The 19807-nt window shown below is 36.0% G+C and overlaps 1 protein-coding gene across 12 annotated transcripts in view; it reads left to right on the top strand.

Annotated features, from left to right (window-relative positions):
• The window catches only part of SPOCK3 (SPARC (osteonectin), cwcv and kazal like domains proteoglycan 3), a 407001-nt gene that overhangs the window by 250365 nt on the left and 136829 nt on the right, over positions 1-19807 (top strand). For all 12 annotated transcript variants that reach the window (XM_072725012.1, XM_072725006.1, XM_072725008.1 and 9 more), the window contains one exon: positions 14056-14179. In XM_072725012.1, coding sequence (XP_072581113.1) covers positions 14056-14179 — 124 coding nt within the window. The remainder of the gene's footprint in view (positions 1-14055; positions 14180-19807) is intronic.

Here is a 19807-nt window from a genome sequence, read left to right as displayed (position 1 = left end):
CTCGAGAAAACTGAAGTTCTGCAGATGTGACCGTGCATGCTGCGTGGCTCTGAGTATGCCGACAGGATCCTAGGAACCCACAGGGTTCTCATGGTTATTGAATATGAAACTCAATGAATAATTCATAAACCACATTTTAATTTCTTCTCATGTTCTATATTTAGTAAAGCTTCACCAATTACTCAACATCTGCATTTCATTCCAATCTGAGGGTTTGTAAAATTTAGCTTCACCAAAGGGATTATTATATCGCAATTTATTTTCTCTTGATGACAATGATGGAGATGCTGTTCGAACAATAATCTTCCCATAAAAAAAATCCATAAACTTTGAAAGGAAATCTGTCTACTAATTGTTCATTCAAGGGTTGTGTAAATTGATGTCTGGAACTTTGAGAAGAAAAATGTTATATGTTTTCTCAGTAGGATTGAGACATACTTGCACACTTGCTTAAAGTGAGTTATAAAAAATAACTTTAATGCTTTACTGTGATTTATATTAATTATCCTAAAATAGAAGGGAGTTTCAAGCTCTCATGTTGCATATTAGGAAATCCGTAAGCATGACATTGACTTTAACATCTATTTTGCTGAGAATGACATTTCTGCTTTCTTTATCTCTTCACACGTTTAAGTCCAAGATTGCAGTTCTATACTTGGGGAACTTAGAGAAGTCAGTAATTATTTTTTAAAAATAAATTGTACTTAGAATAGTGGAGTTGATGTCTGACTTGAAATCAAGAATACTAGGAATTACTTTCTATCCTTTTCTTTTTTACTATGTTAAATGAAATGTATTTTAGCTAATAATATGTCCATATCATTTTAAATATCCGCTATTTATGGTAATATTATGCTTAACAGTGTTACCCTCAAATTTTAATAAGAATTAATTTATTATACACATGTTAAACCAAGAGGGGTATTTCTTGGCGAGATGAGGCTGTCTTCCTCTGTTGATATAAGGACAAGACTCTTAACTATAAGCATGTTTACAGAGTTTCTTTTTCTACAAAGGCCATAGTGGTACATAAACATAGATCTATATTTATATCCACTAAATTTTGTGGGACAGGATTATTCTAAGGGTCTATTTGGTCTGACATTGGGAAGTGATGGAAGGAATTCAGAAATACTGAAAATATTCACCAAAGGACATATACAAAGAACAAAATATAAATAAATTAAAACTTATCCCATGCTGGATTTTCAGCATAAAACCCCAATGTTTGCCAGCCTGTTATGCTACAACCCATGGCACACTTCTTACCCAAACTTGGATGTCTGGGTAATATACCAATAGGATTAAAATAAGCCAAGGCATCTTTGCCTATTTACACCCAAATCCTAAGTAATTCAAGTTTGATTTTTATCAAACCAATATAAACAAAATAAGCAAAAACCCAAGTAAATAAACTTCCAATAAGAAACACAGAGTACACAAATATTATTAGATCTAAAGTCTACAGCTGCGGGGCACCTGAGTGCCTCAATCAGTTGGGCATCTTACTCTTGATTTTGGCTCAGGTCATGATCTCTGGGCATTGGGACGGAGCCCTGGGGCAGGGTCCACACTCTGTGGGGAGTCTGCTTGGGATTCTCTCTTTCCCTCTCTCTGCTCCTACACTTGCTCTTTCTCTAACACACACACACACACATTCTTAAACAAGCAAATGAAATATTTAAAAATAAAAAATAAAAATGTCTACAGCTGAGTTTCAGTAGATAAGTTTACCCATTTAAGCATCTCTTCAATAGAGAAAGATACTGGGCAGCTTTCTGGAGAGCTTCTCGACAGACTTGTGATCCTGCAGCAGAGGATTCACTAACCTTATTTCGGCCCAGAAATTCCACTTCTCAGTGTTTGGTCAGTAAAATTTAGCAGCAAACATGATAAATCATTAGCTAGCATTTTATTCCTCACAGGCAGTGCTAATGGGGGACTTGGGAAATGTAGACTGCTCTTTGTCTACTGTATGTTTTATTGCCTTTAAATGGTCAAACAGAAAAAAAAAAAAAACTGTCAGAAGGGCAAGAGGGACTGTGGCAAAGTGTTCTTCAAAGAAAATTAGCATGAGATTATAGATTAAATAGATTATTTATTATTCTAAAAAGTTAACTGAGAAGCAAATAATGCAGTAAATCCGCAATGTTTTTTAAGAGTTAACGTCTTGTTGAAAAGAAAACGTCTATATAAATCACTCTGCTCCATGCAGATGTGAAGAGCCAAGTTGTTCATTTCCTGATGCTTGCTTCCTAGATGAGTAATGAAGAACATATTAAAAAAAAAATAGTCCTTGATAGACTGAATCTGCCCAGGGAAATAATGTTAAATGGCTTTGTCATATTCCTTTATGCTATAGTGTAAAATAATTGTTAGCAAAAATAAGACTTTTGTTTGAATTCAGAGCCAATTCTATTGTTTTATTCTGTTCAAATTGACTGGCTTTTAATATGGCAAGCCATAATGACTTTTAGCAAGAACTTACTTTACAAATTATTTATAATAAATTTATCTAGTAAGAAAATAAAGCTACAGAATTTCTGCTTCTTAAGTAGACATAGAACTAAGATAAAATAGGGACCATCCTTTGTGTTCAACCAGGGAGCCCTATCATCCCTCCCCCCACCCTTTTGCGGTCTTTCTTGCTTTATTTCTTGTTTACTTTCCTTTACTTATCCATTCGATGATATTTACTGAGTACTTACTTTGTGCCAGTCTCAGGGAAGCATACTGGAGGAAGAATGAGGAGTTGTGATTAAAAGTTGAAAAGATTAGTGGAGAGGGAAGAGAGCTTCTATAAAGTTCTGGAAAAGATTAGCAGAGTACAAAAACAAAATCATCCCACACATAGAATAAAGCCTGTGGACCACACTTTCTGAAATAGAGTCCTGGAATAATGCGAAGACTCCTTTCCTGTCAACCCTGGATGCCATGGAGACTATATTTTTCCCTTTCACATGACACTTAGTTCATCTACCCACTCTTCTCTTTCAACTTGCCCCCAGTGACCACTACTTCTAAATGCCCAGGAATACAAAGAAGTCCCCATTGCCTTTATCAGGTGTTCTTCTACCAATCAAAATGAGGGTCAGATAAGGCACATTGATATGATTGTTTTTTTATTGCTCATCCATAAAAATGACAACTTTATCATTTTCCACTCTTCATGACTCTAGCACTCAGTTTCCCTAAAGATAGTCAAGTAAGAAGTAAATGGTGGCATAATTCACTGAGACAGAATGTGAGTCTAAAGTACATGGACTAGGAAGCCCAGAACTGTCCTCTCCCGAGAGAAGAGTAAGTAATATCTGGCTCTGTTTCTGTGGTCGAGACTAAGCACATATTTGCAGAGTAGCACAGCCTTGTGATAGCTGAAGGACAATATGTAAGTCCCAAGATATTGCCATGGACCATACATTCCTCTTTTAGATGTAAAAGGGTCCATTTGGAATCATATGACAAAATGCACTCTCACTGTGGATTTCTACATAGGATTAAGACATCTCTCCAAACCAGAGACTTCATTATTCTAGCACCTTTGTGGTGAGAAAAACAAAATTTCCCGTCTTCCAAGTATCCTTCCAGTAGCAGGCTGGATGGTTGTCCCCAAAATATGTCCATGTCTTAATTTCCAGAATCTGTATTATCTTAAATGACAAAAGAATGAATATTATCTTCTATGGCAAAAAGTGTGGTTTAGTTAAAGATCTTGAGAGGAGGAGGTCATCCTGGGTTATTGGAGTAGACCTGAAATGCAATCACAATGTGTCCTTTTAAGAGAGAGAGAAGAGGAGTTTTGACATAGACACAAGGTGGGGTAAGTTGGCGGGAAGATGGAGCAGACTGAGATGGTCAAAACCCAAGGAACGACAGCCATCACCTAGAGCATCCCAAGAGAGTGTAGTCCTGCCGATGCCTTGATTTTAGTCCAGGCAAACTGATTTTGGACTCGTGACCTCCATGACTATAAGAGATTAGCCTTCTGTTGTCTTGAACCAGAAGGTTTTTGGTAATGTGTGACAGCAAATGTAGGAAGCAAATACATTCTCAAATTTTGGAATCTCTATTTCTGGAAGCATGATCTCAACAAAAGAAAATCAGAAATATGATTAAACAAACTGCACATAGGTCAGAATGTGGTACGGTGACTCCAGAGGATGTGTGCTTAAGTTTGATTTCTGTCCAGTCCTGTGCTGTGACAGCGATGACCTCTGTTGCTGCTCAGCTGCTTGTTTGTAAATAGCGGGACTCAGCAGCAGGTGAAAATGTTTTTAGGCCGCAAAAGGTAGCCCTTGCTAAAAGTGGCTCCTTGCCGCCCAATCTCAGAGCTCAGAGAAATAGCAGAAGTAGAACAGGAGTAGGTATCAGGCACAAGTATCTCCTGATGGTGCAGCTGATGTCATGGAGCAAAATAGAGACTCAGAACTAGGGGAGTGTGAGTGAGCCTGGGATAAATGAGAAAGGTGAGCATATGGAGGGCAGTTAGGACGTAATTGATAAGTAAATAAAAGGCATAGGTTCCAAAGGGAGTATGTGCGATACCAAACAAGAGGTAAAAGTGTGATTAAAGAGCCATAAAATATTTCGTGACCTCAAACATGAGTAAGAAGTTGTCCATATAAGATCTAAATTACCCTTATTACTTGTTGGACCACAGGAAAGCCTCACTGCAAGCTATGCTCATCTTTTTGTCTCCAAATTGTGAGCTCCATGAATTCAATGAGTCCACCTACCTGTTACCTTCAGATTGTAAAATACTTTCTGGACACATTATCAGGTATATTAATGGGTATACCAATAAACAAATATTTAGAAGGGTGCATACTACTATTTATAGGTTAGAAGATGACAAATAACCAGGTGAGCTAGTGACAGCATTGTCACAATGCCTAATTCTGTTCCTGGGACAAGGTCAGTAGCTGTAATTATAAGTAATAATATATTATAAATAAAAAAGCAATAAAGCTGTTTGAATTATAAATAAAAAAGCAATAAAGCTGTTTGAAAGGTCTTTCTGATAACCTTTTGGATATCATGTGCATTACTGAGATGTTTCTTTAAGAAAATAAAATGTCCTTGCCTGGTATGTCTGATTCTATTCTTTATTACATCAGAAGGAAGGAGTCAATACATGCTTAGAAGTATATGCTTTCAAAAAAAAAAAAAAAAAAAAGAAAAGAGCAAAGAAAGACAAGAAAAATATATGCTTTCAGGACAGGAATCGAATAGAATCTGATAGAAAAAATAATATGGAGTCAAAAACTCCTAACTTTCTTTGTAATTTTATTAACTAGTTTACTTGAAGAATAAGAGCTAATGTCAGAGTTAATGCAAAATGAAAGTTTTGTACTCTTGACCTTTCTCTCAGCCTATAAATCAGACTCAAGCACAACATGGAAGCTTCTTTCTCCTTTCTTATTTCGATGACTTTCCTTCTCCAATAAAGCAATAAGCAAAGAGGAGGTCAAGAGCAAGGACTTTCATAAAGACAACACCTGAAGAAAATGCTGGTTTCCTTCCCTGAACTTTGAATGAACTTTGACTGTTTTCTTAAATAAAATGTGGTATTTAATTGGTGAATGCTTCTGCAGAAGCTGTCAGGTGTACTTGTAGCAGAGTAGCTAAAAAATATCCCTTTCTGTTTAAAAAACAGACACAAGCTAAAGAATTTTTCATAATCAAAGTACATTTTTGGTGTTGAGTTGCATGAGTTCTTTATATATTTTGGTTATTAGCTTTTTATCGGACGTGTCCTTTGCAAGTACCTTCTCCCACTCAGCAGACTGCCTTTTGTTTTGTTGGGGTTTCCTTTGCTGCGAAGAAGCTGTTTTAAGGTAGTCTCAATCGTTCATTTTTTGCTTTTGTTTCCCTTGCCTCTAGAAAAATGTTATGACCAATGTCAGAGAAATTACTGCCTCTGTTCTCTTCTAGGGTTTTTACGCCTTCGAGTCTCATATTTATGTCTCTCATCCATTTTGAGTTTATTTTTCTATATGGTGTCAGAAAATGGTCCAGTTTCATTCTTTTGCGTGTAGCTGTCCAGTTTTCCCCGTATTGTTTATTGAAAAAATTGTCTTTTTTATTGTATATTCTAGCCTCCTTTGACATAGATTAATTGACCATATAAGTGTGGGTTTATCTCTGGGCCCTCTATTCTGTTCCATTGATCTACGGGTCTCTTTTTGTGCCAGTATCATACTGTTTTCATCATTACAATTTTGTAGTATTTCTTGAAATCTGGAATTGTGATACCTCCAACTTTGTTGTTCTTTCTCAGGATGGCTTTGGCTATTTTGCGTCTCTACTGGTTCCATTCAAATTTTAGTATTATTTGTTTTAGTTCTGTGAAAAATGCTTTTGGCATGTTGAATCTGTAGATCGCTTTGTGTAGTAAGGGATCCTTAATGATCACCCATTCTTGTGAACTCAGATCTTAGTTCAAACTTTGCTTGGTGCTGACACTGTAGAACTACTTCATGTTAAAGTTATTATGTAATCCATGTTTAAAAGCTTGCTTTATTTATGAACTTTAATAATTGAAAAAGCAAAAGAATTTCTGAGTTACTATTTTAAATATAGGAGGCCAGACTTTGTAAACATTCTCACATCTGGAATAAAATTACAGCTGTCAATGCAAATCACATAGAACCAATTCATGTATTAGTAAGTTAATCTTTGTATCGATTCCCTAAATCGGAATCCCCTATGTAGTATATAATTTATTACACGCTATATAAATTTCACCTTTAATCAACCAGGTATGTTCTCTAGATGACACTTATTGGTGTAGATCTTTTTTTTAAAGTAAAATTTGAAGTAATTGTCTTTTTTCACCTGTTAAGCAATACTCATATGGAAATTTATGAAATATGGGATGTAGTTTTCCATGACATTTAAAACTTTATATGCACATTATGGCAAGAAAAGGAAAACATTAGTGACAAAGTAAAACATTGAACACTTGAAGTCTGTATCTTTAGTCCCAAGCACTAGAAACTTGAGCAAGGTAATCAAGCTCCCTTCACCTCCCTGTTTCTAGCTCCAAATTAAAAAAAAAAAAAAAAACACATATTGCATATTATTACTAAAATAATAGATAACATTGAAATATATGTGTTTAGCACACAATAGACTATCAACACACATGAAAGTCTATCCTTTAATTTGTGTAAACTCAGGAACTCAGTTCCTAAAATTCTGTTTTATGATATTTTATTAGCTTGAAAACCAAAAGTACATTTCCAGCTCTTCTTTCAATGAATACATTTATACATACTTGTTAATTAGATAATTGGTTTATCATATGTAAGATCATGAATTCCCCATCTCTTGGTCTGTATTTTGCTGGAAGTAGACTTACAGATGTTTCTAATCCATAATAACACCCCCAAATCTGACACAATCTAGATCCTTCGCAGTTGGATATACTTTTACCATAGCTAAATAAAGAGGGCTCTAGTAACGAAATAATGTTTGAAATTAATTATGTACAAACTGGAAGGACTACAATCTGAATTTGACATCACTTACAGTTTATACATTTTAAACTATTAGTACTCATTCAGCCCATTGAGGATCAGATTGAGAAAAAAGTGTCATTTATAGTAATGTCTATTTTGAAATTGAAGTTATTTGCTGATGTCTTTAATAATTGTGAAAATGCTCACAGCTTAAAAAAGACTTTTTACTTGATGAACGGTATCATTCAAATATTATAACTTGTCCATGATTCAAATCTCAGAATGATAACGTCACTTTTAAATAGGGTCACAGAGGGACACTTGGGTGGCTTAGTAGTTGAGCATCTGCCTTTCTCAGGGCATATCCTGGAGACCCGGGATCGAGTCCCACGTCGGGCTCCCTGTGTGGAGCCTGCTTCTTCCTCTGCCTGTGTCTCTGCCTCTCTCTGGGTCTCTCATGAATAAATAGATAAAAGCTTAAATAGATGATAGATAGATAGATAGATAGATAGATAGATAGATAGATAGATAAGGTCAGGGAAACACTCTTTGATCGAAAGTTACCCTTACTAACTTGGTTTCTTGTGTTAGTAAGATCCTTGTTCAAATATGCTGGTTGTTGAAATAAACCTCACGTGTACTCTACTTAAGTAGCAATATTATTTTAAGATTTGTTCAAATAAAGTGTGGAACATTATAAATTATCCACATCACTCTAAACTCTGATATTTAATTTTATTACTCTGTAAAAAGTGTGTTCTCTAAATCACTAATTACGTTGATTTCCTGGCAACACTACTGTACGATATAAGTTGACTTGGTAAATACAGGTCATGATGAGAATTTATTACTACAGTCGATTTTTAGGATGCATTCAATTTATGCAATGAATAGTTTTTAAAGATACACCTAATTAATTCCTCCCATCACTGAATTTTGAAAGACATCCCCAAGTGAGCTTTCTCTATGAATTTTTTGTAATATATACGGAACAAGAAGTTTCTGTTCACATTGCAGGATAAACGATGTCAACTTATTGTTATATGATCTCTGTAGTTCTGTAGCCGTAGTTAATAATGCGTTCTAATATAAATAAATGTTTGTTTTGCATTTGGAGAATATGTCTTTTTTACTTAAAATTAAAATTGATTTGCTTGCGCCTTGCTCCGTTGTTTAAACTACTGTCATACTAAATACAAAAATCATGGGAAGCAAATAGCGGCTGCTACAGTTTTAGTAAGTTCCGTAGGGGGCTTTCGAATGAAATTCATGTATTTGTGTGGCCCCCAAAGATGATTTCCTGCACCTTGCTAATACCGTCCGTCCTTTTCTAACACCCATGGCAAAAAAAGTAATAGGGGCAGCCTCGTTTGTTGAAGCGCCCTGGCCAATGGGACCGAATCGTAAGTCGTTAGCGATGTGTCAAGAAAGAATTCTTCCCCAAGAACCTCAAAAACCTGCCTGCCCCAAGGAACTGAAGCGTCAGGTATTAACGAGACGAGAAGTGCATCACCCTGGGCTGTCCTCGGTTCAGATATTCACAGAATACCCGTGTTCCCTTGCCTGTTGACTCAGCAGATTAAGATGACATCTTTGGTTGAAGCGAAGTTAGGGTAAGTGCGTAGAGAAAAAAGCAAATACACTTAAGAAATTACGACTTAAACCCTGATGATTCCCCTCCTCAGGTAAATACATAATAAATAAATGGGCATTTTTTTCGGTTTGTAATTTTTGTGGCCTAAGGAAATGAGAATTCATTATGTGTGATGTCAGATTTAGGGACTACAGAGTTTTAGAAAGATGTATAATTGTCTATACTATAAATATGATATTTTTTGTTTCTATGATTTATCAGTGATGCTTTTTGATATTATAACAGGAGTATTATTTAATTCTTACATATACTTTCATAGAAATCAGGCCTTTTTAAGCACGCCGCGTTTCATCTTCTCTCTTGCATTAGTTATCACAAGACTGGCCTTCCTCCGTACGTTTCTTTTGCTCCCTTGAGATAGCTGAATTTTGCAACTTCAGCACTCCAGTCTGGCTCTTGGCCCAGTCAACACCCTTCACACCACGGTGATATATTTGTTTCGCTTGGTAATGCTGCCAAGTCCTGAAATCCTAACATATGGCCCCAATGCACTGTCTATGCTTCGCATTTTTGAGTCTCTTTGTATAAGTAATTTTATTACAGATTTATAGACTCAAGATCAGATGATCCATACTGACGGAGCCTGGCGTTGTATAAGGGAAGAAATTAAGACCCAGGGAGGTTAGTGACTTGTCAAGACTGATTAATGACACGGTCATGTATCAAAATTAAATCAAACTGGAATGAGATTTTTTTTTTTTTTCCTCCTGACCATTTTGGTAACATCATTTGTACTCCTTCCAAATTCAATGTAAATCCTAAAACACGGACATTGTGTTCACATTATATTGTTAAAATGCACAAATTGATTCACCAAACAGAAAACCAAACAGACCGTAATGGAATAAGCAGATGTAGAGGTAATTAACATTGTAGTTATTAGAGAAACGAGAGACCGTTGGCTCCCCGCCCCCCCACCCCGTGTGACTGCTGCTTGCCATCCTACAGGGAAGACGGGGGTGAAGGTGAAGGGCGAGCCAGGGGCAAAGGGGGTGAAGGGCAGCTCAACTGCCCCGGGGGAAGCCATGGGAAGGAGCACCAGCAATCGTACAAATCCATTTGAGGAGTTTAATTTTCAACCTACTAGAAGCATGATGACAGATCGTTGGTATGAAACTAACTTAGCACCTGAATGGCAGAACACTCAAATAAGGAGATTTTGAGAAAAATCCTCGCCTTTATTTGTCATAGATTATCATTTAAGTGCTTCATTTCATTGGGTTCAAAAATACTTTTTTTTTTTTTTTTTGCTCTTTAAGGGAAAGGATTATGGCCATATATAGGATGCCATTGTAAAGTCAGCAAATAAATTCTTAAATCTTCAAAATTGAAGTATGTATTTTTGAAAAAATAGTACATTTATTTATTCTTTCTTTCTTTCTTTCTTTCTTTCTTTCTTTCTTTCTTTCTTTCTTTATTATTTCAAATAGTTCTTTTAAAGGTAGAACTTTTAGAAGTCTGTTCTAGCGGAGTTGCTATTGGAAGAGTGGTCTCTAAGTAATTTCAGAATTTTGCAGCCAGCTTGAATTGGTGCTTCATTAATGGGAGCAAATGGTATCGCCCCGTTTGATAATAATTCAAAATAATTAAATGCTAATGGATTTTGGTATAGCAAAAAGTTAGATGTACTTTCAAACATTGACGATCTTCTACATTTAGATAGAATACTCAGATAATATGCCTAGTGATGCTTTTGCTTATGCTAGTTTCTTACCTTTCGTTCCTCCTGCCCCACGTCCCAGACACTCACTCTGATAGCCCGACCCCTCTGCCTTTCCCCAAGCCTTCCACTCCCCCCCATGGCCTTGCTGTCTCTCCTAGAAGCACAGCTGTTCCCTCTTAAACAGGACCTCCAAAATGTAATTACTAATCAAACAAAAAAAAGATAGTCCCCATTTTTAAAGATAGTCTCCATTTTTATGTGATTATATATGTTTATGTGTTACATACACTGCATAGATATTAAATTAAATCTTAGAAAATTTTTAAAAGGTTTTATTCATTTATTCCTGAGAGACACAGAGACAGAGAGAGAGGCAGAGACCCAGGCAGAGGGAGAAGCAGGCTCCATGCAGGGAGCCCGATGTGGGACTCGATCCGGGGACCCTGGGGTCACGCCCTGGACCCAAGGCTGATGCTCAACCACTGAGCCACCCAGGAGCCCCTAAATCTTAGAAATTTTCAGGATATAACCTCATCTACATCACTAGTTTTTATTTATTTATTTATTATTTATTTTTTTTTTTACTAGTTTTTCTAAGAACAAGACAAAGATTTTAATAGACAAGAGTGTGAGTAATGCTAATTCTGAGTAGCATTTCTGACAGTAAACCGAACAAACTCTGCGTCACATGATAACGTTGATAAAATAGCCTCTGGGATGCAAGTGTCTTCGGTGGCCAAGGGAGTGGGTGGAGATACCTCGGGCCCCAGCTACCCGGAGGCGCTGGGCTAAGGGCACCAAGAGGTTTGCAGAGCCGGCCCTTGCCTTCAGAGATGATCACATTACTCAGAATCCTAAAGCCTTTGGTAATGATGGTCTGTTTGTCCTCCGGTGTCTATCATGTTATATTGTTTATTTTGTTTTCACATGTAAATCCCTTATTTTTTCAAAAATAGATGTTTTAATTTTTGAAATAATTACATGCCTTACTTGTGTATATCTGGTGATTCCTATCAGTACATTGCTAATTAAGAATTTTTGGAAGTCTTTTTTTATTCAAATAAGATTCCTAGAAATTCATTTGCATTTACACCTTAATTCCAACATGAATACCTGGATGGAAAAACTACATTCTATATTGCCCTTTATTGCTTAAATGTAATTTGTCTTTCCACAGAAAATGAAATAATTAATTTTCTTCCTTGTGTGAATTACATCAGTCTGAGCTGATTTCAGAACATGTAAAACTTGTAGTATTTAGAATTTCAGGTTTCAAGCTTAGGCTCAAATTTCTAGACTGTTTTGTTAAATATAAAGTCTTTTCTATAAAGACGGTCTTATGATGACAAAATCTTAACTTCTTTCTTTTGGATTTACTGAATATAATAAAATGTTCATGATTCACTGTTCGTCCTCCAGGTGTTATGGTATGAATAGTATGTGTTAAAATATGAATTTTGGTTAGCTTACCCTCATCTAATGTCTTTATTTAAAAATAAGCACAAGTAAATATTCTACTGGTTTCAGAAATGATATAATTTTGCATCAACTCTTATTCAAAATGCTGGTACAAATATATGCAATATTTTAATGTTTATAATGTTGATGATACTTCAGCGAATTCTAACCAGCATGAAGTCTACATAAAAGACACCATTTTTACTGATGTACTTTGGGAATTTGAAAGTGTTTGGTTGTACTTTAGGAATTTGAAAGTAATGCTGGCTTTGAAGGGAATAAGGGTAACTAAAGTTGGGTTTCTTTTATATATATACATATATACTGTATACATATATGTATCCCAAGTCATACAGCTTTTTCTAATAAAATAGCTTCTGTTGATGAGAAACCTGAATTTGGTAATAATTTTTCCTAAGGTATCTGATTGCATAATTTTATGCCTTACTTTGATTATACAATGTGAAAGAACAATGCAGATTCAATATTCTTTTATTTCCCTCTGCTCCATTTCTGTAATTTATAAGTCTAAAGTGGTATTGAGTAATGTTTTTAATTTTCCAGTTATTGTTTTAATTCTCATTAGAATTTTGTGCCAATTAGTTAATTAGTAATAGCAGCATGGTTGTCTTTCCCATTTTCTCTCTTATGACATGAATTCTTTGGCCAAGCAAAATTTTAAAGTAAGTCTTTTGGCAAAATTTACAGACTTGAAATAAAGAGAAGTGTTTGGAGCTATGATAGCTTCATGAAAAATTTTCAGACAAGCAGGTTTGGGGGCAGGGGAAGAATGGATAAAAAATTCTTCTCAATGTCCATCAGAATTTTATCAAAATTTGAAACACATAGTTTGAACTTCTTCCCCTAAAATAGAAATTCAGATTATATTTCTTAACAGTGTTTAGGGATCACTTTTCTGTAGGTTTGACTTATTCACGAAAAAAATGTAAAGCAAATAGAAGCAAATGTTTCTAGTAAAACATCTTTTCTCATTAGGATAGGCACAATGAATTAGTCTCTCTATAAACAATCTTAATGAATAGGAATGAGTACTGATTTACTAAAGGATTTCTAAATATTAAGTGTTTTTGAATAGATTCCCTGTTGCTTTACTTCTTAGCACTTAACCCTCTGTATGTAAATCATTCACACAAATAGGTAGAGCAATAAGCATTTTAATCCAAGTGGAAAAACAAATACTTTTAAGTATAGGTAACAGAAAAGAATGCATTTTCCCAAGTTATTCTAGATCAAAGCCTCAAAATGGATGTATTCTGAGGTATTTCTACACAATAAAAAGAGGACTGGCTATCACTAAACCCACTAACTTGGCTTTTTAAATTTCAGTCGTTGCTGGAAGAGTTCCTCATTGCTGTTTTCTCTCAAAATAAGCTGCTCTTATTTTCAAGCACATTGGGGAATCAGGTGTTCTTTTCTGTCACTGTTCTTAACAGAATAGATCTTTATTGCTGAGCAATTGCCGCTTCTGTTTCAGGGATTATCAAAAATACATCATAACTACAAGTCAAAACAAAAAAATCTGTATGATGAATCATAACTAAGTGGCCAGCAGAGTATCTCCAAGGAATGTGTTCTTATTTTATTTTGGGAAAATCTTGATATATGAAATTAAAGATTATCATGAAGAATAAATACCATATTGATTAATATATTGAACATGAGCGTGGAGTTTACTGATTATTATTTATCTTCAAGAGCTGGAGTGACCTGGAAAAAAAAAAAGCATGATGCTAATATCAATTTATGTATTCTTTTAAAAAATGCACTAATTATAGTTATTGTTGTTGTTTTAACAGCATGAAAGATGCGGGAATAGGCCATAAGCAATGGAGGGGTCCCGTATCATCCACCTGCAAGCAGTGCCCGGTGGCCTATACCAACCCCGTGTGTGGTTCAGATGGTCACACCTACTCTTCTCAGGTAAAGACAGTCACAGTCATTTCATATGAAATATGCAATGCGTATTTACTAATTAAATGAATAAAATTATTAAGTCTCCCATGTACTCATCCAAATAACTTACTTAGCTTTTAAAACAGTGCAAATAATCTCACTGGTTTGGAATCTGATTTAATGTATATTTGTCTCCCCTATATCAGAATTTTTAAAATTCGAAATACTAAAGTGGTGAACGCTCTGGACCCTCCAACATTAAAAAACATTTCCTTTGTTGCAACTATTCAAGAGTTCAGAAATGTAACCGTGGCATGCCGTAATGCTCACAATTATCATCATTATAACAACAATAGCAGCTACAATCTGCCATTATCATTACTTCTTTTATCTCATATGTTATTTCTATAGTATTACTTTTAAGCCTCCCAAAATTCCTTTCAACAAATGAGAAGACTAAAGGTCAGAAGGATATAGCAAATTTCACCCATTTACTGACATTTAAACCGGTAGATATTGCCGTCTCTGATTTAGTGTCCATTCTTTCCTCTACATTATCTGCCTCTTTATTCAGTGTCCCCATAGTACTCAAATATATAAGAGCTTTTAAGAACTTTACCGAATAAGACATTGATAAGTTTTCTTTGATTATGTCACAGAAAAGAATGTAGGCTCACAAGCTCTTACATGAAATTTTGAGGTCAGATAAATTTATGAAATTAGATTTTTTAAAACTAGGTTTGTTTAAAAAAAAACAGTACAGTAGCATATTGAAATTTTGAGGCCAGACAAATTTTTAAAATTAAAATTTTTAAAACTGTATTTGTTTTAAAAAACAGTACAGTAGCATATTGAAATTTTGAGGCCAGATAAATGTATAAATTAGTTTTTTTAAAAACTGTATTTGTTTTAAAAAACAGTACAGTAGCATATTGAAATTTTGAGGCCAGATAAATGTATAAAATTAGATTTTTTAAAACTATTTGTTTTAAAAAAAATAGTTCAGTAGCATATTGAAATTTTGAGGCCAGATAAATTTATAAAATTAGATTTTTTTAAAACTGTATTTGTTTTAAAAAAAACATTACAGTAGCATATTGTACTGTTTCCCTAGTGGGACCTTGCCCTATTATTAAACATATTAATATCTTACTAAGGAACTCTTTGAATTTCACATTACACAGAATATATGAAAACTATAAATTTCTTGAGTTCATATCCAAGTTTGCTTACTGCAAGGAGAGTCCCAAAAATTTTTAGCGACCTGGACATTTTGTTACATAGATACGTCTTTATGAGCCATCCCTTCTCTTCATAAATCTGTCCTCACAACTTAAACTTGCATTTGTAATCACTAATCTTCTCAATGGCGCCCCAATGATAAGATAGATTGATCGGGTCAATAAATGTATGCAGAGTACTTCTTTGGTGCTAAGTACTGTGTCATCCCCGTAAAGCTGCCATGTGCTTATTTGCTGACCTTCTAAAGATGTGCATTGCTAGGAGAGAATGGAGACTGTTACCGGTCATTCCAGTACGACCTTGATCTTGGTGACGAATCTTGGTCCAGAGTCCCAGCTTTGCGAATTAGGAAAATTCATGCTTTCAGCACAAGAAAGAATGAATATATCTCCTATTTTCAAATCCTACGTGACAACGTAAATCACTACACGGATTGATTCACTGAGAATGAGGTTGCAGATTGTAATATTCAAATTGGTGGGTAGAGCTACCTGGCAAGCAAATTTTCATCTCGGCTGCACTCGATGAACACTGATGGTTGCACAGGTTGAATCAAGGGAGAGACTAATTTTCACTGGCATCTAGCTGAAATAAACCTGTAATTCTCAACATTCGAAGTACGTGTGCTGGAGGATGCTTGCGTCCAGGGTGTCTCTGGAGCACACTAACATTAGCCCCCATCTATTTGTTTGGGGCTCTCTTAAGGATGCTCCTGGTAGATGGTCAAGTTCTGTATAATTGGCAACCCTGGGTGGCTCAGCAGTTTTCACCTGCCTTTGGCCCAGGGCGTGATCCTGGAGACCTGGGATCAAGTCCCACGTCGGGCTCCCTGCATGGAGCCTGCTTCTCCCTCCTCCTGTGTCTCTGCCTCTCTCTCTCTCTCTAGGTCTATCATGAATAAATAAATAAAATCTTAAAAAAAAAAACAAGTTCTGTGTAATTTAGTTTCACAGAGCATGAAGTTACAATCACAAGTGATTTCTTCCTTTTGGGACCATACAGGAGGTCTTGCTTGATGATTGTGGAGAAATACAACCATATTCCCACCTCAGATTAAACATGCCTGTCACGGGTAGATTAATTCACATATATTTCCATGGAACAATCCGATGGAACAATTCCATGGTTCTCCATTGTACTAAGCATCTTCAAAGACTCCCCAGCTTACAAATCGTATGGTTTTATAAATATTGTTAATAAAACCATTCTAAATAATCCATTGAATTTTGACCATTCTGAGTAATCCATTGGATGATAAACCATTGCATTATTATTTTAATATTTATTTGCATATGTATCACTTCCGATACATGCCTTGTTGACAAAATGATGTGAAAAGAACACGGCTCAAAGAATATAAGCTTTTAGTAAAACCCAAATCACCACCCTCATTTCTAATGATTGATTCTAATTGATTCTAATTTAACTTGGTGATTTTTCCACTTTGGACCACCAATACTAATGCTGAGCTGTGTAAAACAATGCAAACTAAGTGGAGATCTTAGCCCAGTAAGAACTTCTATTAAACAATCCTTAATAATATTTTTTAGAAGTTTATTGGCTTTAAGATTCAAAATAAGGCCCTTAGCTTTTTTCTTTTCTTCTCTCCTTTCTTTTCTTTTCTTTTCTTTTCTTTTCTTTTCTTTTCTTTCTTTTCTTTTCTTCTTTTTCTTTCTTTTTCTTTTTTTTCTTTTCTGTAAGACAGAGTATTACCAGTACTAGATTGAGAACAAAGACCACATTGGCAAATGCCTTATTGAGATGGTAATTTTATTATTTCTCCAGCATCCAATTACCAGGGGATGAAAACAGAAGATTGGTGCAGGAGTCACAGGATATTTATTTTGGCTCTTGGCTCACTCATCTTTGTCAATAGGCTCAGCAAATTCTGACAGCTGGAGATTTAAACAGCTTTGGGCAAACTCAGGGGCATTTGAGTTTACAGTAATGGTGAACTCCAAGTTCTAGGTTTAGTATGATTCATAAAGCTCCTTGCTTGAGGTTTCTGATCCCTCAGCTGAGTATTCTCAATATGTTAAACACTGGTCAGAAGCCAGGTGCCACCAGCCCGGGGTGTGGGACCCCTCGCCCCTTCCAGGATGGAAGCCCAGGCCTGCGCTCCTGGTCTCTGTACCATCTTTCTGTATTTTGGCTCCCTTGCATATCCATTTGTTTTTCTGTTGTTTGTTTTACTATTGCAAATAATCTTCCTTCAGGTTCTTTTTTAGACCCACTGCATTCCCTCATTAGCTTCAGCTCAATTTATGGAGAGGAAATTATAAATCACGCTTCCACTGTACAACTTACCTGGAGATGAGGTCATCACAAAGTATAATAGGTGCAGGAGTTGAGGGTTGGGCTGAGAAAGAGGTTATCACAAGGTAGCCAAAGGGAGACTTTAGTCAAATGCCCTAACTAATATATAATTTTGGAAAGTATTTCTCATTACTCAGTTTTGACTGACTTGGAATAATTATTTTATTGGAGTTCAAGCTCTGAAATTGTCAGCTTGTCTAGAAATGCTCAGTAGAGTATTTTAAAAATGTATACACAAAAAAACCCCACAAAGGAATAGATGAAAATTTATGAAAAAAAATTGATTCACTTGAAAAAATATTGGGACTTTTGTAATTTCTGTAAGAACTGTTTTTGTAACATCTGATTTTCTTCCTGTTTAAAAAAAAATGATTGACACTTTTTCTAGAAGCCTAGCTCACCTTTCTTTTTAAAAGAACAAATATTTTCTGAATTCTTTTGAATTCAGCAATGCCAGAAAAATCAAAATATAAGTCTGTTCAAGGTTATTTGAGAGGTAATCGTTCCTGAAATTGACACAAAAGATAAAAGTCTTTGTTTCTTTACTTGAGGCGAAGTCTATTTTGAGTGTATTGCTTCAGTAAGGCCTAGGAGCTGTCCTCCAATATAGCATCCATAGGACCACGGCAATAATTGTCTAAAATGGATGATAATTTGCTGGGCCGAAGTCAATAAATAATAATCATGTTTTAGAATTCAACATGGCATCGGTGGTAATACCAACTCCCTGGGGACAACACACTGGGTGATTTTTTACTTTTTTTTTTCATATTTAGTCACATATTCCTTGGCAATTGAACTTAGTAATGGTGAATTCTGGGCACCTGGTGGCTCAGGGGTTGAGCGTCTGCCTTCGGCTCAGGGCGTGACCCCGGGGTCCTGGGATCAAGTCCCACGTCAGGCTCCCCGCATGGAGCCTGCTTCTCCCTCTGCCTCTCTGTCTCTGTCTCTGTCTCTGTCTCTCTCTCTGTGTGTCTCTTGCGAATAAATAAATAAAATCTTCTAAAAAATGGTGGATTCCTTAGGAATTAACATTGTAAGAAACTGAGTGTGTGTGTGTGTGTGTGTGTGTGTGTGTGTGTGTGTGTGTGTTGAGGGAAAGCAAGCAGAAAGTTAACCATTTTATACTAAAGCTCCCAACTCTGGCTACAGACATGCTACTTAAGTTGGTTTGGGGTGAGATCCGTGAATCTGAATTTTAAAAGCTCCTCAAGCGATTTTTATATGCAGGCGTAGTTGAGAACCACTACTGGATCTCTTCACACTGCTGCTTTCAAGTTCTTTTTTTTTAATTTTTTATTTTTTTTATAAACTAGAACAGTAGCATTCATGGAGAAGCATTTACCTTTTTTGTTGCAACCTGCGAACATCACATTCTGGTTTCTCATTTTACTGCCATGTCTTATTTTTCTTTACTTTTCCATATTTGAGGCATTCTCTTACTTTCTCTTAATTAATAGTTGCTAATTCTAGTAGCTCCATGTACATTTCAAAAGATCCAGCATTTCCGGAACCTCACCATGCTGATGTGTTCTATCTATTAGAATTTAGTATTTCATTACCTTGTGTCGCTGCCTCTGAATGCTTTGAGCGGAGATGATTTTATGTTGGAAGATCCACATTCCGAAATCCTTGTGCACGGTTCCCGTTTGAACCGTTCCAGTGCAGCTTCCCTGTGGATCGTGCGTTTGGCTCAGGCTTGCCGACTTGACCAGGACCACAGCTCCAGCTGTTAGCTGGTCACTGACGGGGACAAGCTCGCAGTAAACCCCTGCACATTAAAGGAGATCATGTGACGGGACTTTATCATAAAATCTCAGATTTGGAAGGAACTCAACAGCTCACCTGATGCAAACTTCTGCACAACCTGCAGGTGCCTGATAAGGGATCATGGTCTATGAAACACGGGTCTGCATTTGTGGGGCGATCTGTCAGAAAGGCTCTGGTTCTCACATCGACTTGGCTTCCAACACTCCCTGTTCCCACCCCCTCAGCGTATATTGAGGCACACAAGGCAAACTGTTGTCTTCCGTTGTTGGAAAATAAGTGAATTCCTAGATTTTCACTTAAAATGAAGCAAGAATCTAAAAGACACCC

This window comes from Vulpes vulpes, chromosome 10, assembly GCF_048418805.1.
Source record: "Vulpes vulpes isolate BD-2025 chromosome 10, VulVul3, whole genome shotgun sequence".
In the NCBI taxonomy this organism is placed as follows: domain Eukaryota; kingdom Metazoa; phylum Chordata; class Mammalia; order Carnivora; family Canidae; genus Vulpes; species Vulpes vulpes.
The sequence above is the reverse complement of the archived record's forward strand: the minus strand, read 5'-3'. Positions and strand labels throughout refer to the sequence as shown.